The 20,506-nt window shown below is 42.3% G+C and overlaps 1 protein-coding gene across 2 annotated transcripts in view; it reads left to right on the top strand.

Annotated features, from left to right (window-relative positions):
* malrd1 (MAM and LDL receptor class A domain containing 1) overlaps nt 1-20,506 on the top strand; it is a 50,203-nt gene that overhangs the window by 4,265 nt on the left and 25,432 nt on the right. For both annotated transcript variants that reach the window (XM_037078609.1, XM_037078610.1), the window contains exons 5-18: nt 1,030-1,126; nt 2,718-2,846; nt 4,203-4,355; nt 6,244-6,349; nt 6,779-7,146; nt 7,335-7,780; nt 9,777-9,864; nt 10,458-10,637; nt 10,729-10,885; nt 12,819-12,975; nt 13,079-13,189; nt 14,494-14,707; nt 14,813-15,060; nt 16,830-17,115. In XM_037078609.1, coding sequence (XP_036934504.1) covers nt 1,030-1,126; nt 2,718-2,846; nt 4,203-4,355; nt 6,244-6,349; nt 6,779-7,146; nt 7,335-7,780; nt 9,777-9,864; nt 10,458-10,637; nt 10,729-10,885; nt 12,819-12,975; nt 13,079-13,189; nt 14,494-14,707; nt 14,813-15,060; nt 16,830-17,115 — 2,740 coding nt within the window. The remainder of the gene's footprint in view (nt 1-1,029; nt 1,127-2,717; nt 2,847-4,202; nt 4,356-6,243; nt 6,350-6,778; nt 7,147-7,334; nt 7,781-9,776; nt 9,865-10,457; nt 10,638-10,728; nt 10,886-12,818; nt 12,976-13,078; nt 13,190-14,493; nt 14,708-14,812; nt 15,061-16,829; nt 17,116-20,506) is intronic.

The raw sequence follows: 20,506 nt of genomic DNA, 5'->3' as shown, positions 1-20,506 counted from the left end.
TGGACGGACTGCCATGAAATTTTCCTGCTCTGGGTTAATTGTTGAAACTTTGGTGATCATGACTTCCAAGTCAAAATTTGAATTTGTTCAATGACCAAATACCTGTGAAACCATTGATATTCCATTAGCCTTATCTGTTTTTGTGCTAAGTGCTAAAACCAAAATGCTGCATGCAGGGCACACACAATTCAGATGGTTACCACGGTGAAGATAACCATTTGTATTTGTGTTCGGTGCTATTTAGCAAATATTAGCATGTTAACACACGACAGCCGCAATGTGTCCATGGTAAACATAACCATCTGTATTTTGCTAGCTAGTGCTAATTAGATTGTATTTGTGGGCTAACACGCCTTATTTTGATACAAACAATATCCATATTTATTTGTGTTTAGTGCTAATTATCTTATATTAGCATGCTAATACACTAAGCTCATATGGTAACTATGGTAAACCAAGTCTCTTTTTGAGATTATTTCCAGAAACTTGTGTTTAGTTTAGGGTGCTTACTTCCAAGAGGCTCAGCTGAGCTGTAACATTAGGAAACAATGGTAGCTTAGTTAGCTAGCCTCTCCTCCATGAGTAGATGCATGATTTTTTTTTTGGCGATGTGAAATTTTAGCAGGTGTAGTTTGCAAGTAAAGTAAATAGTTCTTCCATTTATGTGCTTACAAGGTTTCTGGATTATCTTGAGTAGCCGTGTCATGATTTTCTAGAACAAAACATTACTGCACTTTTGGCCCTTTTCGCATCACAAACTAAGTAGCATTCAAGAGGCAGCAGACATTGCCAAAGCAGATTGAGCCTGACCTTAAATCTCAAATATGCCCACTGCAATATAGCATGTCACTGCATTTACTACACTATTGACCATTGTTATCAAGCCTTATGATGGTGTTACCATTTAGCCCAAAGCACCACTGTGTTGTACAGTATTAATCTAGCATGCACATAATGTGTATGCAGACCAAAATTCCCAACACACTGTGGAGAAAGGTAATAAAAAGACGTTTTCTGTGTGTCGACCAGGTGCTGATTCGAGGGAAGATTTCAGCCGACAGCGAAGCCTCCGAGGTCCTGGCCATCGATGACCTATCCTTCAGTCCTGGCTGCCTGACTGTGACCGGTACTACCACCATTAATGACATCTCACTACACAGACGGGACGAGTTCAGACCTTGACATTTTGAAATATCGCCACACATAAACAGACCGCCGCAAACTTGTTTTGAATACTGATAACAGGGGAAGACATTAAAGCACTGGGGAAAGGATTCATAACAGAATAACTGAATCATTAAAATAGTGCTTACGACACATTTCCCTGCGGTGAATATGGAGTGCAGTCAGTGCCATGATCTACGGGTTTATTTATGTCTGCTGCAGCGCTCTGCCTGTGCATCAGTGATGAATGTGACCAGGCTGAACATCTTAGGTGGGAGTGTTTGATGAAGCACAGTCTGTTTTGGCGTTTGGGACAGAATTTTTACATGTTGCCTTGGTGATATACAGATATTCCAGCTGCAGGCACAACCTATAGCATGTTTTACAACTGCTGTTATTCATCCAATATACTGTGAGATGATGTTTCTCCTCTCTGCCTGTAAAACAAGAGTTGAAGCTTCTTTATTGATTGTGGTGTTTGGGCTGCAACCTGCGGCCTTCAGCTTTTTTTTTTTGGTCTCTTTCCCCGGTGGAGCATCAATGCCAGTGCAGAGACGGAGCTGGTCTCGAGGCAGAAATAACGTTATGCTCCAAGCCTTAGCACCACAGTTTTTCAAGGCTTTTTATTGAAAATATACATTTTTAAAAATGTAAGATCATTAATGACCATGGGCGGTCTGCAGAGAAGCTCTATTCTAAATAATGTACTTGTTGTCAGTAGCAGGAGTGCTGGCTTTGATTTGAAATGTTCCTAACCCTGCAATGATATATAAATAATATTATCATTACACTCATACATACATACTAAATATTGGCTTATAAGTAAATGGATGGGGCAGTGAAAATAAGGCGGAAACATGTCACTGCACACTGTATTTTCAGCCAAAGTTTGCATCTCTTTAACACCCTATTCCTATAATTCACAGTCTTTTTATGTGTATGTGTCTCTGAGAGTGGTTTATGGAAGCCCATTTCTGCCAGTAACAATAAAAAACGATTGATGAAGACTTAGCCTTGATTAAAACAAAAGAATATTTCCATGTTGATGGTTGATGCAATGATTATGGATATGGGATACAGAGTCAAAACTATGAGATTAAAAGTTGCATTTATTTTTGACCTTTTACTTTTTAACATTTTTATCTACGGTTATGACTTTTATCTCATAATTTTGACTTTTTTATGTTGTACCTTTTATCTTCCCTTTACATGGCACAAATATGCTTCCATGTTGTGTTTGGTGTCTTCACCTGTTTTGGTATCGAGTGTGCCACCGAATGGTTTATTCTGGTCGTTCTTTTATAAGCCTGTTTTACATTCCCAGTAGTTTTGCCTGGTCAGGTCTGGTCTGGCCTTCTCTCAAAAATATCTGCCCAGCTTTCAGAATTTTACAAGACATCTGATCAGTCAAACTAACTGCTTATTGCCCCCCACCTCCCTTTTTTTCATTTTTAAAGCTAGTTACCACAGAGTTAAGGACTTATTCCATCGCCAGTCAAAGGCGTGAAAAATGTTGATGTATGTATCTTTACTTTTTTTCATCCCGTGGACAGAGAGCACCGTACCTCCACCTGTTTGCCCTCCATCATGGTTTTCCTGTGGCGGCGGGGAATGCATCGAGGAGAGTAAAGTGTGCGACTTCACGCCACATTGTCCCCATGGGGAGGACGAGGCTGACTGCCGTAAGTACTCTTGTTGCCAAGTAACCCATTCGAAATAATCCACATCCTTTTAGGTTTCACTGAGAGCAGTTTGGTGATTTGCATGTATAACCAGTGTAACGACGATGGTTGAAGACACATTCAAACACTACTTTTTTCCAGTATTTACCAGAATCCCACCTAGTTTTCTGTTATTTTTAGATTTATGTTATTAGTGTAGGATGAGAAACAGAACACAACGAGTGAATTTCTCCAGGAAGTTGAACCTTTATTTAAATAATTATGGCAACAATCCCGTTTGATTTTTTTCATTACATGACATCCGTAGAGATTTCATGACCACTAGTTTTAACTGATGGAAAATAAGCTTGTCAGCGGCACTAGTCAGGGTGGTAATTAATACAAAAGACTTGCTCCCATAGCTGCAGAATTAATGGAAAATAGGCTCAAAATTCAAAAGTGAATTGATTTAAGGTATTGATTGCATTGTCACTTTTCTTTTCAGTGTAACACTGAGCTTTCACTGCTGTTAGCAGTGTATGGAACTGAATTTCAAGCTCCTTGGGAGGTGTAGTTAGCTCCTGCCAAGTTTCCATGTACTGAGGCTTGTACCTTTTGACTTTTTTGATCAAAGAACCAGACATTTTCTGAAGCTGTCAGCAATCTTTTGTACTTTTCATGTCCATACAAGACATAGAAATGTGACTTACGGCTTCTCTGGAGCTTTGATCCAATATATCCTCATACCTAAACGATGGAATAGGTTGTCTGCCAAAGACTGCCAAGAAATTGGCATTTTTGTCAGATTTGGTGCTAAAAACATTATGTGCGCTATGTTATCTAAATACAATATGTAAGAAAAGATAAGTCACTGTTGACAGGACACAAACAACACTCTTCTGGGTGAAAGTCCGGTCAGCATAGATATTCTTCTACCTTATACTCCCTGACCTGACTTCCTCCTTTGCTCCCGTCATTATTACAGCCACTAGAGGTCACTGCAAGTGCCAACGTATATATCAGTCGTTGTAATTACCATACAGTCGACCAGTGTTTGGTCGTATCACATGACCTCAGCAGTGAGAGTATATCCAGTTATATTCGGACTGTAGATGCTCAACTTTAAGAAGTGCTCATCCATGTTGGTTTAAAAGTTAACAAGAATAGAACCACGGGGTCCATCATCAGCTGTTCTGGAGCTTTCAAAACACACAAAAACAAATGTACTTTGTACTCAGAAAAATAAATATTCCATGACAAATAAGCAAGTTCCATCTACTGAGAGAGATTGTTGTGTCAGCTGCTGTTTCCAAGGTCAAGAGTAAACTTTCAGTCTCAACTTTATATAAGTAAATTCTTATTTCTCTACTCATTCAGCTGCTGAGTGTGACTTTGAGAGTGGTTCTTGCGGCTGGTATGAGCTCACCCTCGGGGATGGCTTTGACTGGGTCCGGGGCTCTTCTGAAGAGGTGCTGCCACACTACTATGGACACCCACCGCCTCTGGACCACACTACAAACAGCACTGAAGGTAAAGACGCATAGGTTCAGTGTGCTGCCGTGAGCAATATGCGCCTGCCATCATCCATCACTGGTACAAGAACAGAAATATGAAGAGCTGATAAGATGAGTTCACTGTGTCCAGAGTGTTTGATCAGTGAAGATGATATATCTACAGATAGAATCAAGGTTTTGTGGAAGGAAAGAAAATCCTTTTTCTGTGTTTTCAAGAGATAAGCGTTTCATGGAGAAATGCCTCCTCAGCCATCTGAATAATAGAAAAGGAAATCGACATGTGCTGTACCCATTCTGCATTATAACGCCACACCATTCTCTGAAGAAACACAGTACTATGCTCACAGTGAAATGCCATTAGTCTCTGCAGTATGTTACTGCAAATCATGCCTCATTACATCTTTATGCTCCGGCTTTCCTCCACATCTACCCTCCGGAAAAAATATTCAACTTTTTAGCATGTATTTATGGATTTAACAGGGATTCCCGTTGTACATTTACCGTCTATCGCCGTGCAGTTTTTTCGGCAACGCCATCTGTTGTTTTGTCATGTACATTGTGTGAACACGCTGTGAGGAGACGCTCTGCTGGACTCAGATTTGGAGGCAGTGGACTGAAGTCTCTGTTACGTGCAGCGTCTTCATATGTTTCCAGCTTTGTGAAACGGCACACGGTCCTGGTGGGAGCATCTGTTAGAAGATTTAGAGGAAACGATTGTGAAAGCTCAAAGATGTAGTCTGCAACGATGTGTAGGCATGTGGCGGTGCTCAAACAGGGCTTATTTGGCAGTCAGACACCGGGTGGGAGCCAATAAATTATTCCAAGTCCGGCACACCACCAGCTCGTTGTACAACATCAGGCAGAAGGGATTTTTGGATTCTTGCTGTTCATACCCTGCCATAGACCAGCTGTCATTTTCATTTCTAAACTGTTTTTAATGAGTCTTGATGATTACATTACCACTGCACTGCCCAGCACTTGGTGGGGGCAACTGGTGCTCCATCCTCTTGGACGCCAGTACGATAGATAAAATTGATCAAGTTCCCTCGATGGGGCCAAATGTGCAAGAGTGATGAAGTGCCCAAAGAATTTATTTTACAGAGGCAGCTTTTTTTTTTTTTTTTGGCATTTACTTTACCATGTAAGAGGTTTAGCCATAGATACAAACGTCATCTGCTAGCTGATGAGCTAAAGCTAAAGCATAAACTTTGAATTTACTTATTGCTTTTTCTCTCTGTGTTATCTGTAATTGAGAGATCAATTTTGATGAACTAACATCTTGATTCAGTTTTTTCAGTTTCTTCTTTCCACAAACAATATATTAAACACATGAGGCGTTAGCTAAATAAAGCCACGATTGTGTAAAAACCCAGCTAGCATAATGCCTGCTAAAGCTAACTAGCTAAGAAGATGAAGGCTTGCTGCTAAATCAGCTTTTGACTATAGTGAAATTGATTTTCTTGGCCACAGTTTGATAAGTTGTGTGAAATGAAATGACTCTCTTCAAATCACGGCTTGCCGCGCAGCTGTTTGCACATTTCCAGCCCGGCTGTTTTAGAAGCCGTGCCGTTGTCCTCTGACCCGTCTCATCGACAAGACACCGTTGGCATGGCGACTGCAGTCGACAGGATATGTTTTGTTTACCCCATGAATCTTAATATACTCGCTAGACATTGTCGCATACAAAAAAAAAAAAAAGATGTTTTGAAATTAGCCCATCTGGCAACAACAACAGTGCGCGGAGGCATTTAGTGGGGAAGTAATATGAACCTCTCCACTGTCTGTAGCAGCCGTAGCTCTCTTATTCACAGTCTGGCAGAACACGTTATTTGCAGCGATGTGGGCGCGTGTGCTTTAAGTCGATGCTGTAAATTGCTTGAACAGTGTCTTCTCACTCACTGCAGGCCACTTCATGTTTATACTGATGAACAGTAGCAGCCTCTATCCAAACGCTGTTCTCAGAGGGCCCTGGTTCAAGCAGTCGGCCTCCGGGTGCACGATGACCTTCTGGTGAGTCAGAAGCAGAATCTATAGATCCACCTGCAATTTCCGACATTTTCCACTCGCCTCCTCCCCTTCCTTTTTTCACTCTTCCTCAGACCGTAATTTCACCCGCCTGAGCTCTGCTCTCTCAGCATCTCTTATATCTCACAAACAACAGTGGGAAGATACACATCAGAATCCCTCATGCTTTGACAGTTTTATGGACCCTAAAAGTTAATGTCAAATGACAGATTTTATAGTTCCACTGGGTGATTGGGGGGAGTACCTGGCAGAAAAGTGCTGGAGGATATAAATGTCTTTATTTTTTCACAGAATAATCAAAAACCCTCATGTATTAGGCCTATATGTATAGCAAGCATGTGTATTGTCACGAGATACGAGACACAATCTGCTGTATGCCAGAGAATGCAAACATGTCTCCTTCATCTATTTCAGGCACTATAACTCGGGCATATCTGTGGGGGCGGCGAACATGTACCTTCGAGTCAAGGGAGTCGAGAACAACACTGTCATATGGAGGACTTTGTACGACCAGGGAAGGCGCTGGAACCAGGCCACCGTACAGCTGGGCCGCATCAACCAGCCGTTCCAGATCGCTCTGTCTAAGATCAGCCTCGGCGTGTTTGACGGTGTCTCCGCCTTGGATGACGTCACCTTCAGGAACTGTTCGATGCCGCCGGCAGTGGTGGAGTGCCCCACGCACACACATTTCCACTGCGTGCACACCAAGGCGTGTGTGGAGCACTTGCAGCTCTGTGACCTTGTGGATGACTGCGGGGACGGATCCGATGAGGAGGGATGTTGTGGGTGTCTCTTTTTAGTCCCGAATGTTCAGCTCAAATCGATTATGTAAAGAGGAGCTCCGCTGAACTTCTGTTTACGTGATTTGCATGCTTCTGGCTTCTGTATATGTGAAAAAAAGTATTAAATGAGTTCAGAACTTTGCTAAAATACCTCATACCTTGGATCGATCTCCTGTCATGTCTCACAGCTCCAGAGCTGCAGTGTAACTTCGAACACGGGCTGTGTAGCTGGACACAGGAACAGAGTGGAGGAGATGTGTTCGACTGGACCCGCACCCAAGGCCCCACTCCCTCCTTCAACACCGGGCCCTGGAAGGACCACACTCTGGGCACCAGCTACGGCCACTACCTCTACATTGAGTCCTCCGTGCCCCAGGAGTTCAAGGACACGGCTGTGTTGCTCAGTCGAGTCTTCAAACCCACCCATCAGCGCAGCAACGACCTGTCCAAGAACCACCAACGCTGTGCTTTCCGCTTCCATTACCACATGTTCGGCTCCCATGTGTTCTGCCTGGCAGTTTACCTCAGGACCTCAGCGACGGGCCGTGGGTACATGGTGTGGGTGCGATATGGAGACCAAGGAAACATGTGGCACAGGAAGACGCTTTACCTCAGCAGCGTCAAGCCTTTCCAGGTAATATAATGCTACAGGGTGCTTTACAGCAAGGGACTCACTGAGACTCTTTCTGTCATCAGGTTTTTTTCTCGCTCAGCAATGGGCAGAAAGCCAGATTATGGTTTAGCCGTTCCAGTTAATTCACATCCTATGTATTCATTAAACCATGGAGGAGACACTGCGTTACAAGTACCATCTGGCCTTCTGCTTCATAACCACGTTGAAGATTTGGCGTCGAATGGGGACCATTCTTGGCCAGGGAAACAATGTTTCTGCATGCCCAACATTTGCTAGGATACTGTAGAGTAGTAAGGTTCACATTTTTAAAAGGCTGGCTGTGGTTTGTTTGTAAAATCTTTATCTGCAAACTAACTTCTCACTGTCAAATTAGTGTAACTGATTAAAAGCCCAGTACTTCCCTTTCCAATGTAGTCAAGTAGAGCTAAAATTTATCACAAAATGGAAATGTGCAAACACAAATATCTTTACGTGGTTGCAACGAAAAAAAAAAGTACTTAATTACTTTCAGCCTTGTATCATGACGATGCTTCACATCACATCACTCTCTGAATGACTTGGATTCAGTCCCCTTCTGTAACACGCGAGACACACAACACAGTTCCCTGTCCGGAAACAATGAACCCAGTGAAGCAGACAGTCTGTATTTAAGAGTGCACCACCGCGACGCACAACGAACATCTCTTTAATAGCTCCGCTGCTTGACATCGATCCCTCAAGATGGATGTTCCCTTGTCACTACTCTTGAATGAGTATAACTTGACAGGCAGTTAAAGACTTTTCCTTCATTATGGCATTGAAAGCAGGAGCTCTGTTTGTCAAGTTAATTGACTGCAGAAAGGGTCATAAGGGAACAAAGAGGAGACATTGATGAATTAAATTCAGGTTCAGGATGAGCTATTTGCTCCCACAGTGGCATGCTGCCACAAAATGATGTACACACACATATATAAGAAAGCAGAACAACACTGTCTCAGCTTAGCACAACTCGAGAAAACACACGGAGAAAGCAACAATGAGCTCTGCAGCGTTAAAGCTAATTAAATTGTTTCCCAGACTCTGTGTTTGCCAAGGCGGCAAGTTGAAATGGCTGATTATTGAAAAATATTTCACAACGTGTTTGCTAAACTCTGCCGCTTGAATCATGCTAATGTGACATTCTGAAACCTTTGGTAAACACTCACATGCTGCCTCTTCCAGATAGCGCTTCAAATAAACATTTAACAGGCTTTCTTTGCTTATTAGATGTGCCCATTCAGTGCCTGATGATTCCTACAGTCACAACATTATCAGCACAAAACATATCCTTATTTTTGGGTTTTTGAGTCGCCTTCTCTGAAAGCTAATATCAGACTCCCTTACTTCAATAACTCCAAATTACGTTCCGCTCCTTTGCTGTGACACAAAGTCAACAAACCCGCAGGCTGCAGACACAAGTAATCTGAAGCAATAATCCTTTAGCTAACGATCTGCTGCTTTGGAACGAAGCAAAATACACTCAAACTGCATGAAATGGCAACAGCTAATGGAGGTTTTGATAGCTTTAGGGACTCAATTCTTATTTCCAGTAATATGCTATTCTGCATGCTTGCTAACTGGCATAATAACATAACATCAAAACAAGCTAGCAGACACACAGCTTTGGCTTGTTGAAGCTACTAGAGCTAACTGTAACCTGTTAGCTAACAGTTAGCTACTTACAACAGAGATGAGGCACCGTTAGCATTAAATTTGATTCATATTTTTTGGCTACCAGTCCAGTATTCAGTCTCCTCTTGTCTGCTCTGGTTTCTTTTTTCTGTCTAGTTATTTAGGTTAGAAATTTGAAGTTCATCATTAGATTGCTAATAGCTAGCTGAGCCAACTGACAACACAAATGTTACCTGCTGACCTGTATGAAACTGGTTAGCCAATAGCTAGTAGCCACTTTAGCTGGTTCTTGCACTGTCTAAACTGATATTTTATTGTGTTAACCTGCATTTTCCCTTTTTGCCAGGTTTTGATTGAAGGTACAGTCGGAGATGATTTTAATGGGGACATTGCCATCGATGACCTTTCCTTTCTGAACTGCGAGCCGTACGAAGGTGAATGATTAGGCAATGAAAAAATGTATGAACTTTTTAGGGGAATTTTATTGTTCCCCTGTCTTCTTTAACCTGTTAAGCCTGAGCGGAGCCCGATTGGGTTATTTTTTGAGCACCTATGGTAACATTGAAGTGAAATACGTATATAGTTTGGTAAATATAAATGGCACATTTGGAGAGTCAGCCTTAGCACTCTGTACTAAAACCTCTCTAATTTTGTTCTGATCCAGTTTATTAGCCTGAAGTTGGCAGAGGTAGGACTCAGACGTGTTGCTATGGTTTGCTAGACATTCGGAGTTGTGGCAGCATCATCCCTCAGTGATATTCATCATAACATTTTCTCTTTTTTTTAAAAAATCTTTCATTTATGCTATGTGCCAACTTAGTTTACTCAAACCCAGTGACATGTAACAAAGTGACTTACACATCTGAACAATATTTAAAGTATTCCCTTTATTATGATACCTTGATTATTCAAGTAGACCTTGTAGTTGCAGAGATACACTCTGTTAAAGAGCAGAGACACAAAACAGAGGCTAGTTCTTCACAGGTTAATTTAAATTTCTACCTTATCGTACCATCCCTTGTTTCAGGAGAGCTCTCCACACCGAACACCACAACCCCTACAGTGACCCCCCCAGCGCCCACAGTCCAGCCCCACAGCTGCCCTGATGGACAGTTTGTGTGTGCGGCACATGGGGAGTGTGTCGCCAACCACAAAGTGTGTGACTTCAGACGGGATTGTTCTGACGGCTCGGATGAATTAAGCTGTGGTAAAACATTTATCTTCTCTCAGAATCTCTACAAAGAAAACTCTCTCTTTTCTCCTTCCAACATCTCTGTTCTTTTTTTATCTTTTCCCAGCGAAGGAGCAATGTGATTTCGAAGGCGGTGACACTTGTGGTTGGTTGGGCGCCTACCCCTCTCTGGTACCGACCCACACATTTCGCTGGTCGGCTGACCAAGGGGAGAGCATTCATGACGGAGAGCAGTACCACCGTCCTGTCAACGACCACACCATGTGAGTCCCTGCAAACGATGTGTGTCACAGCAAAAACTTTAGAGCTAACACAACAAGTCAATTAAGTAATTAGTTGATTAACAAAAATAGCAAATATACTCCGAATTAACCTTCTCAAGATACGAGGCCTTTGATGCTAGTGAATTAAATATATTTGGGTTTTAGACTGTTGGTCGAATAAATGTTTTATGATGTAATTATAATATAATTTTTTTAAACGTTTTATATACAGAAAGATTTCAGCCCAGGTGACAGGATGAAATGTTAACAGTTAACATTCCTGCTAACCACAGGTTAAAACAGTTACAAAATATGAGGTTTTATTAACCCTAACCAAGATTTTTCTGAGCCTTAACCTAACCAGACCATGACAGCAGAGAAAGGCTGAAAAGAAAAACTGATAATTGAATTCAAAGGAATGTCAATTTTTTATTTTTCAGTGGTTTTGCAGAACCGTAGTTTCACGACATCTAGTCTGTTTGTGATTATGTTGAAAGATTGATGATGAAATGACTCACATTTGATCACCTCAAAATATAAAAATCATGCCTCTGTCACTGAAATTATCACAAAGGAGGAGGAGATTACGAGAGTACATAATAGGGATGACATTTCCAGAAGAGGTGGAAAGTAGCAAGTCATGTCAAATTAGTAAAGATCTGTTTTTATTCTCTCTTTTATGCATTTTGTCTTTACTTCACTGAAAGCCACGATATTTAGAGAAAAAAAACCCGACTGTGAGCTGAGCGAGCCTGGCCCATCCGTAACGGAAAGTGACCTCATTGTCCTTATCTGTGTTTTATTGAGTGGACAGTGAGAGCAGAAAATGGCGGTGCACTTTGACCACTATATTTCAGTAATTTCCCCTCCTCGGCCAGAACTACTGACACTATCTTTCTTTCATCACCTCTGCCTGAAACTCTCCTGCCTTACGCCTGCAGCAGCCTTGACTGGCTTCTCAATCGATAAGGCGGGCAGAATGAAATGGAGAGGGGAAGCTGTTACTTATTTCACCCCAAGTGGAGCCACACCTCTTATGGGAATTTAATACAGCAGGAGCAGAGAGGGGTTGGAGCAGATAGAGTCACGGGGGCTGAGAGTGCGAGGACACGGATGAGGTCTGGAGGAGCAATTTCAGCAGCACTCGTGTTATTGTTGGTGGGCAGCTTTTGTGATTGGCAGTTTATAGAGAACAGACATGATGAGTATCAACAAGGGGAGGCAGGGGAGGGCGGACTGGCCCAGAAATGATAATAACAAAGCCTTTTTTTAATCACAATCATGACCCCTCAATCAAAACTGTAATCTTTTTTTTCTCAATTTTGAAATGACATGTTGACGATAGCCAGATACGAACAACTTTAGCACTGTTTTAATTATTGTTGTTACTATGGTTACAACCTTATTTGTAGCGTCTAGCCAATATGTATGTGAAGTGAGAGCGTTGTTGTAAAAGAGCTTAATGCTCAGTCAATCTTTCACCAAATAAACAACAGAAGCTACACTAGTTTGGGAGACAATCACTGGTCCGACATGAAACTTTCACAAGTGTGAACATGCAATGAGAATGAAACTTAAAGGGATAACTGTACACTTGTATTGCGTAAATTTTAAAACATGTGTGAAAAGAGAGCAGGATGTGTTCAACTTAGTAAAATTCATTAAGAAAAGACTAGGAATGTGCTGCAAAAACTTCAGCACCATCTTTCAAAACATACACCAGTACTCTGAGGAGAAAAAGGTGTTGCAGCATCAAAGCGGTCACTGTCTGGAGGCCTTCCTTAGACAGTCATGTTTCATAAAGGGTCACTTATGTACAAGAAAGACAGTCCAATGATCCAATAATGATGCAAACTCTCAACTATTGCTAAAAGTCACCGCTGGGGGACATAATGATGGTCTTGATCTGTACTTTCTGTCTTTCCTCTGACAGGGGCAGCCCAGAGGGTTGGTACATGTATGCGGACAGTTCAAACGGTGGCTACGGTCAAACCACCGACCTCCAGACACCCGTCATCTCGTCCACCGGGCCACAGTGCACTCTGGTCTTCTGGTACTACATGAGCGGCTTCACAGTCGGATCGCTGCAGGTAAGAAGATTTAAGAAAACTTTCCCCTCGTGGAAGGGTAAAATCTCTGTGAAACGTTTTATATCACCAAACTCATATCTGTTGTTTTCATGGTGATTTGTAGGTGCTTTTGAAACGCGGAAATGTCTCTCATGAGGTTTGGTCTCAGAGCGGTAACCAAGGCAACAAATGGAGGAGAGGAGAAGTGTTTTTGGGATTGTCAGACAACTTTCAGGTCTGTAAATTATTTTGTTTTTTTTATCACTGAGGAATACTTTCAAATATGTTATATAACCAGATTCAGGGCAATAAAACGGCTCATATCACACCCTCTTGTGTAGTCGGTGATACTCCAGCAAACGTGATGTTCTTGAACGTTATTAGCTCCCCACAAAAACTTTCACACGGTTTTTTCAGTTCGATTCCACGTTTTCTCCAAACTTCATCTTTTAAAATACCTTTTTCTAATGTCCAAATAACTCATCAGATTACTCAGGACAAGATTTTTAAAGACAGTCCTTGTTCATATACGATGACATGACAGTGACAATCATATATCTTAGTTAGCTGATTATGTCCTCATGCTGTGTGGTTCTGTAGAAGGACCTGAGCTACCTGCTCCATTGCTAATGACTGACTTTGTTATCGCCTGATTGTCACACGCTAAGAAAGGATTCAATCTGTTGTGGAGATAATTTTTTTTATGTCCGAAATGTTTAAACAACTTCTTGAATGAGTCAGGATTGACTTATCGAGAAGCATAAAACATTTTACAGCGCTTATCATGACTTGTTTTATCATCAAGGAACCACCTGCTGCTTTTATTGGCAGAATTATCACCAGAAGTATCTGAGACGAAGACAATAACTGCAGCATGAACAGCAAACTTACTTGTCTCAACTATCAAACTTGTCTCTTTACGTGTTGGGATGTACGTGAGTTAACTTTTGACATGATGTTCACTTTTTCAGAGGTGTGCGATTCAGATTATTGACATTGAGTCTGAGTGAAGGACAGCGTCTCAGACGACCAAACTCGTCAGTGTAATTGGCCTAATATTAGTCACGGCAGGCTAAATTGGACACGCAGACTTGGTCAGTGACGAATTGATTGAGTCTAATTCAATCTAATGAGTCTTGTGAGTGTGACAGTAATCAGAGCTGCAATCCCTTCATGGCGTCTGGTTGCTGAGACCGTTCCAGGTCAGCGTGGCCACACAGAGGCAGAGATCAAGTGTCAGCCCTGATGGCTTGAGAGCAGTCGTCCCTTTGAATAAATACCACGGCCTTTAGACATTTTCATTAACCTTTGTCAGAGCAGACAGGCTCAGATCTGCACTGATCATCCAATCAGCTGAAGTGCTCTTTTCCCTCTCTTCCTCCACTTCATCAACGACTGCCCCAAGACTAGCGTCACTCATCAGAGCTCTTTACTTTAGTGCCTGTCTGATGATATTAAGCATCAACTGGTGTCTAAAGCCGTGATTATGTTCATATGACAGACAGGGTAAGTGGGTGTGGGTTTGTTGTTCTCTGTCAGGTGGTGTTCAGGGCGAAGCGAGGGATCAGCTACATGGGCGACTTGGTGATCGATGATGTCAGCTTCCTGCACTGCTCCCCTCCTCTTCCTTCAGACCAGCCGTGCACACCTGAGCAGTACGCCTGCGCTAACGGCTACTGCATCCCTCAGGACAACCTGTGTGACTTCATCAACCACTGCGGGGACAACTCTGACGAGGACCCCTACATCTGCAGTGAGGCCTCCTCTAATGTGTTACCGATGACACCCTAAAGGAAGATTAATTCTCAGATAATTAGACAGCCTGGATCGATTTTCTTTTTTTATTGCTGTCTTTCAGAGGGCTTCAGCGTGCGCTGCAGTTTTGAGTTCGACCTCTGTTCCTGGCGTCAGAGCCGACAGGATGATGTTGATTGGCTTATAAAAGCGGGCAGCACTCCCACAGTTGGCGCAGGGCCATCGAGTGACCACACCCTGAGGGACCCCTCGGGGCACTACCTCTACCTGGAGAGCTCCTTCCCACAGGCAGCCGGAGACACCGCCCGCATAACAGGACCTTTACTGAGTCGCAGGAGCTCACAGTGCAAGGTGAGGTGGAGGTTAGCATTAGCATAATACCACTGTTTTACATGTGATTTTAAGAACAAAATCAATATATTGACAGTTTATCTTTGCAGTGATGCCTCCCTGAGAACAAAGGTCATTTTTCCAGGCTTAAATTAACATATAGCAGTAAAACCTGAAAAAACTGCAGTCAGAGTCAGAGATGATGGAATTAATTAAAGACAATAAAATATGTAATAAAAATTCAGCGCTTCTCTAGCTTCCCTTGAATGAATGCTGAAATGTACTTTGCAAATCTCATTTGAAAGCATCCTGCAGTTTGTTCCATTTCCACGATGAACTATGTTTCAATCTGTCTCTGCATGACATATTTTAACTACAGGTACATGCTGAAGATACTTCTCAGGTCTAATTGATATTCATAGTTTATATTATATATATGTAAAGCCTAACCACACCTCAATTTAAGACCAACCAGGTAGGCACAGGCACAACTGCTAATTGCACAATACGGTCGCTGGGCAACGTTGACTGTGTCGGTCTGAAACTAGCAATGACACCGCTTTGTGTCAGGGATAAGATAGAGCCTTTAAAGTTTTATCCTGATCATTTTGGAAATACAGTTCTTGACTGCCTTCCAAAAAGTTAGATGAGAAATGCGATACTACTTTAATGTACATTTGCTAAATATAAAGCTATAAGCAGGAGGAGTTTAGCTTAGCTTAGCTTAACATCCTGAAAAGGGGAAAACAGCTGCCCTGGCTGTCCCCCCAAAAAAAAAAAAAAAGATAGAGAGCTCACTAATGAACTTATTAATTATTTTGTAGTGTGTGTGGCAGATCACATGGAGACGTTAGCAAACCATACGGTGCACCTGGCATCCCCATTTTTCCTCTCGTTATGCTAAGCTATTCTAAGCACCTCCTGGTTGTCACTTCCAGTTTAGTGGACTGACACGTGAGTGATGTCAATTCTCTCATTTGACAGTTTGCAGTAATTACATTATTAAAAACGCTTTCAGAAATGGACGTTTAAAATATGACCATCTCTGACTCAGCCGTTCATGTACTTACCTTTGCAAATGAAAACCGAACTTTGTGTATGTGCTCGGCAGTTTGTAGTGTGTGTGTGTGTGTGTGTGTGTGTGTGTGTGTGTGTGTGTGTGTGTGTGTGTGTGTGTGTGCAGCTGTCAGCCCGATGCTCTCCCAGGATGGATGTCTTGATTGACTGTGCGGTTTGCTCCGTGTCGTCTCTGTCTTATCCCACTCCTGACCTGTCAATCAATCATGCAGTCAGCAAGAAGGCACCAATTAAACTGAAGGGAGGGCTGCGCAGGGGGAAGAGGGAGAGGGAGAGGGGGACGGGCAATCTCCCTCCTGAGATGGAGGGTGTCGTTGTGCCACTGCAGCTCGTGAACAGGCCTCCATTTGGAGAGAAAACACATAAAACCGTAGCACCGCCTCAGTGTCGGGTGATGGAAGGAGACAATTTCTCTCCGAGCTTTAATAAAGAAGACGAGTGAAAGGAAAAAGTGCATTGATCTTGTGACAGGATTTAAACTTAATTACCTTTGTGTGCACATACTTTTGGTATTTCTTTCGGTTTCATATTCTGCCCCGAGGAGAAATGCTTATCCAGGAGAAAGGAGAAGTGGAAAAACTTAATGGAAAAGAAAGCAGCTGCAGCCAAAGAAGACATTATATTTCTGTGTAGTGTTTCCAGTGCAGGACAAGTTAGAAAAATCACACCTGTACACAATTCCAAACTAGTTTTGCTGTACGTCCTTGGTCCAGATGCGTTTCTACCTCCACATGTCCGGAGACGGCATCGGGACCCTCAGTGTGTTCAGGAAAAGCAAAGGAAGCCTTCATCGCCTTCTGAACGTGACGGGAGATCAGGGCAACTACTGGCAGATGAAGGAGATCCCGCTGAGTGACACCGGGGACTTCGAGGTCATGTTTGAGGGCAAAGTGGGCCGAAGTCCAAAGGGTGACATCTGCCTGGATGACATCACTTTCTCTCCAGGGTGCCTGCTTGCCTCCTCTGCTGGAGTAGAGGACACTCCTCCACCTCCTGCAGGTACTCTCCTTTTTCTTCTTTGATATTTATATACTCAAGCTTGATTAATGCATCTGCGCTGTATCGATGCCGGAGCCTCCTCAGAAATGTAATTGCATGTCACAGTGACGTGGGTTAAACAACTGTGATTGGCCCGCGTGGAAGAATCTTATTTTCCAACTTCTTCTTAGCATGCTTAGCAGTGGTGCTGGGACTGGGGATTGTGAATTGTTGTTTCCCCAGTGAACACACCACACTCATCGACTGTTGCCTGCTGTTGGGTTATGCTTCTCCTCTGGAGCCTCAGAAAGCTGGATCAGAAACTAGTGTTGACTCTGGGAATGAGACTCACTGAAACACCTCTGACAGCTTCAATACAATATTGTTAGAAGTCCAAAATTTCACAGTGGTAGTTAAGTCCAGGAGACAAAGAGGGAGGTTTAACAAGACACTGTCCTTGTGAAACAAGAGCTACAGTAAAAACCCTGGCTCTTTGTTGTGGAGCAGTAATAAACCTCCAGTATGTTTCTTTCGAAGACTGGAGCTCTGATGAAGGCCGGGGTGTAGCTCGAACATATTGGTTCTATTATTGTGCCTGAAAGAAGTAGCTGGGACTGCAGCCTCCCTCTTTCCTTCAGTAAAAACCTGCAACTGTTTCCCCTCAGGGGCTGATCTCCTGCGTGAAAATATTTCAAAATGACTGACAGGGCGAAATGAGCTTGGCTGTCCCAAGCGCCAAATTAGATTATTTCCCTGACTTTGGAGAGATATTGCTGTACTAAAATGTAGATAATTGCACTTTTGATGACTTCCAGTGTAATAGTGTGCTGATATGAGCAATCAGAGTATTATTGGCTGCTGGTATATTAAACCTCGTCTTCATTTGGAGGATTACATTTTTCAAAGTTTCGGAAAGTGAGTCAATATTTATAAAGAAAACAAGATTAAACTCAGCTGGCCTTCACCGCACGGCATGACCAAAACCTGAATCGTTCACATCTTTCGAAAATGTACAATTTATATGAGTGTTAAACTATTTTAATCCTCAATTTCCCACAAAGGAAGTTTCTTTCTTTAATGTTAAAAGTTATGAAATTATGATTTTGACTTGAACAATAATCATATTCTCTGTTTTTCACATCTGAGCTGCTCATTTTCATCCCGTTCCCGCCTGAATCATATTGAGATATGATGAAAAAGCACAGTCAATATGCAGTATTTTTGGAATGTGAGGCAAACATTAGGAACACTTTCTGATAACTCCTGAAGAAAACACTTCAGTACAGCATTTGTCACTGTCCGCCTGAGCCCGAATAAAACCCCATCATTATCTTTATCTCATACTTGGGAACTATTCATCTGTTAGATGTGGCTCTGCATCCCTTTCCTTCTTTACGAGTGAACCCCTTTAAGAGGCGAGAGAAAAGAACAAGAGCTGATTTATTGCTGGTGTTACTGTGGCTATAATTGGCCTATTAAATTTATTGCCTTTCACTTGTATTGGATGCCGGTGAGACGGGAGTCTTTCTGGATTGTCTGTGCTCATGGAGGGATGAAACTGTGAAGCTGTGAGGCCTCCTTCATCACTCTCCTTGTCATTTTGAGACGGAGGCTTCTCTTCAGATGTGTAGTGAAGAGTTTCCTTACGGACGTGTCTTTCTTTAACTTATGTCACTGTCTCACCGTCTCCTTGCATTTGTCAATACTCGTGCTCGCAGTCAACACCTCGACTCCCGCAGGGTCAGGCTGCTGATCAGCCACTAAAGAGCTGTAAAGCAGTTCGGCCTCGCTGAGATGTAACGTAGCTTTGTGCGCTGATTTTGCTTCGTTTTTAAGGCAGTTACATTTAGCATCTCACCAGCAGTTTATCATCTGACGCTCTCGGGGTCTGCGCGCTGCCTCCACCAATACTCGAGTGTTATTTCTGTCCAGAGCAGCATGTTGAAACCAAAGGCTGCCAGAACAAGTTGTCCTAATGCATTTTCTCACAAAGGTAAAGTGGTATTGAGGTACCTTTTTATTTTTTATTTATAAACTACGGCCCTCGAAAAATAGAAAATGGAAATAGAAAATACGTTTGAATTTTATGACTTATCCAACCCAGATAAGACTGAACCTGACCTGGTGAAAGGCACCAAAAATAACTATAATAATCATACAGAAATATCCAAACTCTCAACAAGATTTGGACTGTTTGTAATCAGTTAAAACATCCTTGTGATGTGTTTAAATAGTACATTCAATATTATTAATAGATGTCGCCAATTGATTAAAAATGTGCATATAATTTGCTTTTGATGCCAGCTGTGTTTTATGCATTTAGCTACACTTAATGACTGAACTAAATGACTGACTCAAAGTGAGTGCTCCAGCACAAAGACGCTTATATGAATATGTAAACTGAGAACGATTAGCTGAAGCGAAGGAGCCGGCAGCATCTGTCGTGAGGATTCAGGTGTGTAGAGCTACTAGGCTGAGAAAAAAAACACAGAACATAATGCCGCAGTGAAAGGGCAGAAGAAGCGTTATTTTTTTTTTCTTTTCAAAACATGACAGTAACTCTTTCAGAACAGGTAGAAGCCGAGCAAATAAAGCTGGATGGAAATGAAAAAGGGCAGCGGATCTGGAGAATAGAGACGGAGAGGAGTGTTTCTTCGAGGTTAAGACAGGGAGTGACACCGCTGCCCTGACAGTGAATTGAGGATCATCTGCCATTAAAACGAGATGAAGAGTCTTAGCTGCTGCAGGCTGCAGAGAATGTGCAGTAATACTGATGAGACCAAAGACAGCAGGAAGTGTAATTATATACCGAACCCCCTCAGGGCTATTTTCCTCATTCTATAACACATTATATGATGGAGTGGTGGAGTATGTGGTGTTTTTTTTTTGTTTTTTTTTAATGCCCAGGCATTTTATATTGGATTTAACAAGACATCGTAGGCCAATACCTGCAACATGGGCTCAGCACATTCCGACACTACTATGTACTCTATGTGTGTTTGCCAACCGCACGGAATAGAAAAATAACATCCAGCAATCATTTTAGACACTGCCGAGTCCCAATTTAACATCTTTCCATTCCCTGCTGGAGCTCTGTCAGATGTTATTAAATGGACTCTTTACCTAATAAATAATGAACGTGATGAGAGAACTGGGGAGCCGAGTCGAGCTCATGACGATCATTAATAAAGGCTTCAAATGGCAAAATAAGTTTTTCAGTCCACCACAAAAACTGTCTTGTTCCTTCTTCTTTTCATGTCTGGAGAAAGCCACCGGCTTTATGAACCACATCCGTACAATCTGTTTATGTGAGGTCAAAGTTAAAGGAGCAATATGTAAGAATTGGCCACCTGTTGAAGTCATCTCTAAAGCTGTCAGCATATCACCAGACCACCTGCTAACTGTAACTGCT

This window comes from Acanthopagrus latus, chromosome 19, assembly GCF_904848185.1.
Source record: "Acanthopagrus latus isolate v.2019 chromosome 19, fAcaLat1.1, whole genome shotgun sequence".
Taxonomy (NCBI): domain Eukaryota; kingdom Metazoa; phylum Chordata; class Actinopteri; order Spariformes; family Sparidae; genus Acanthopagrus; species Acanthopagrus latus.
Note: the sequence above shows the minus strand (reverse complement) of the source record. Positions and strands in the feature narration are given on the sequence as shown.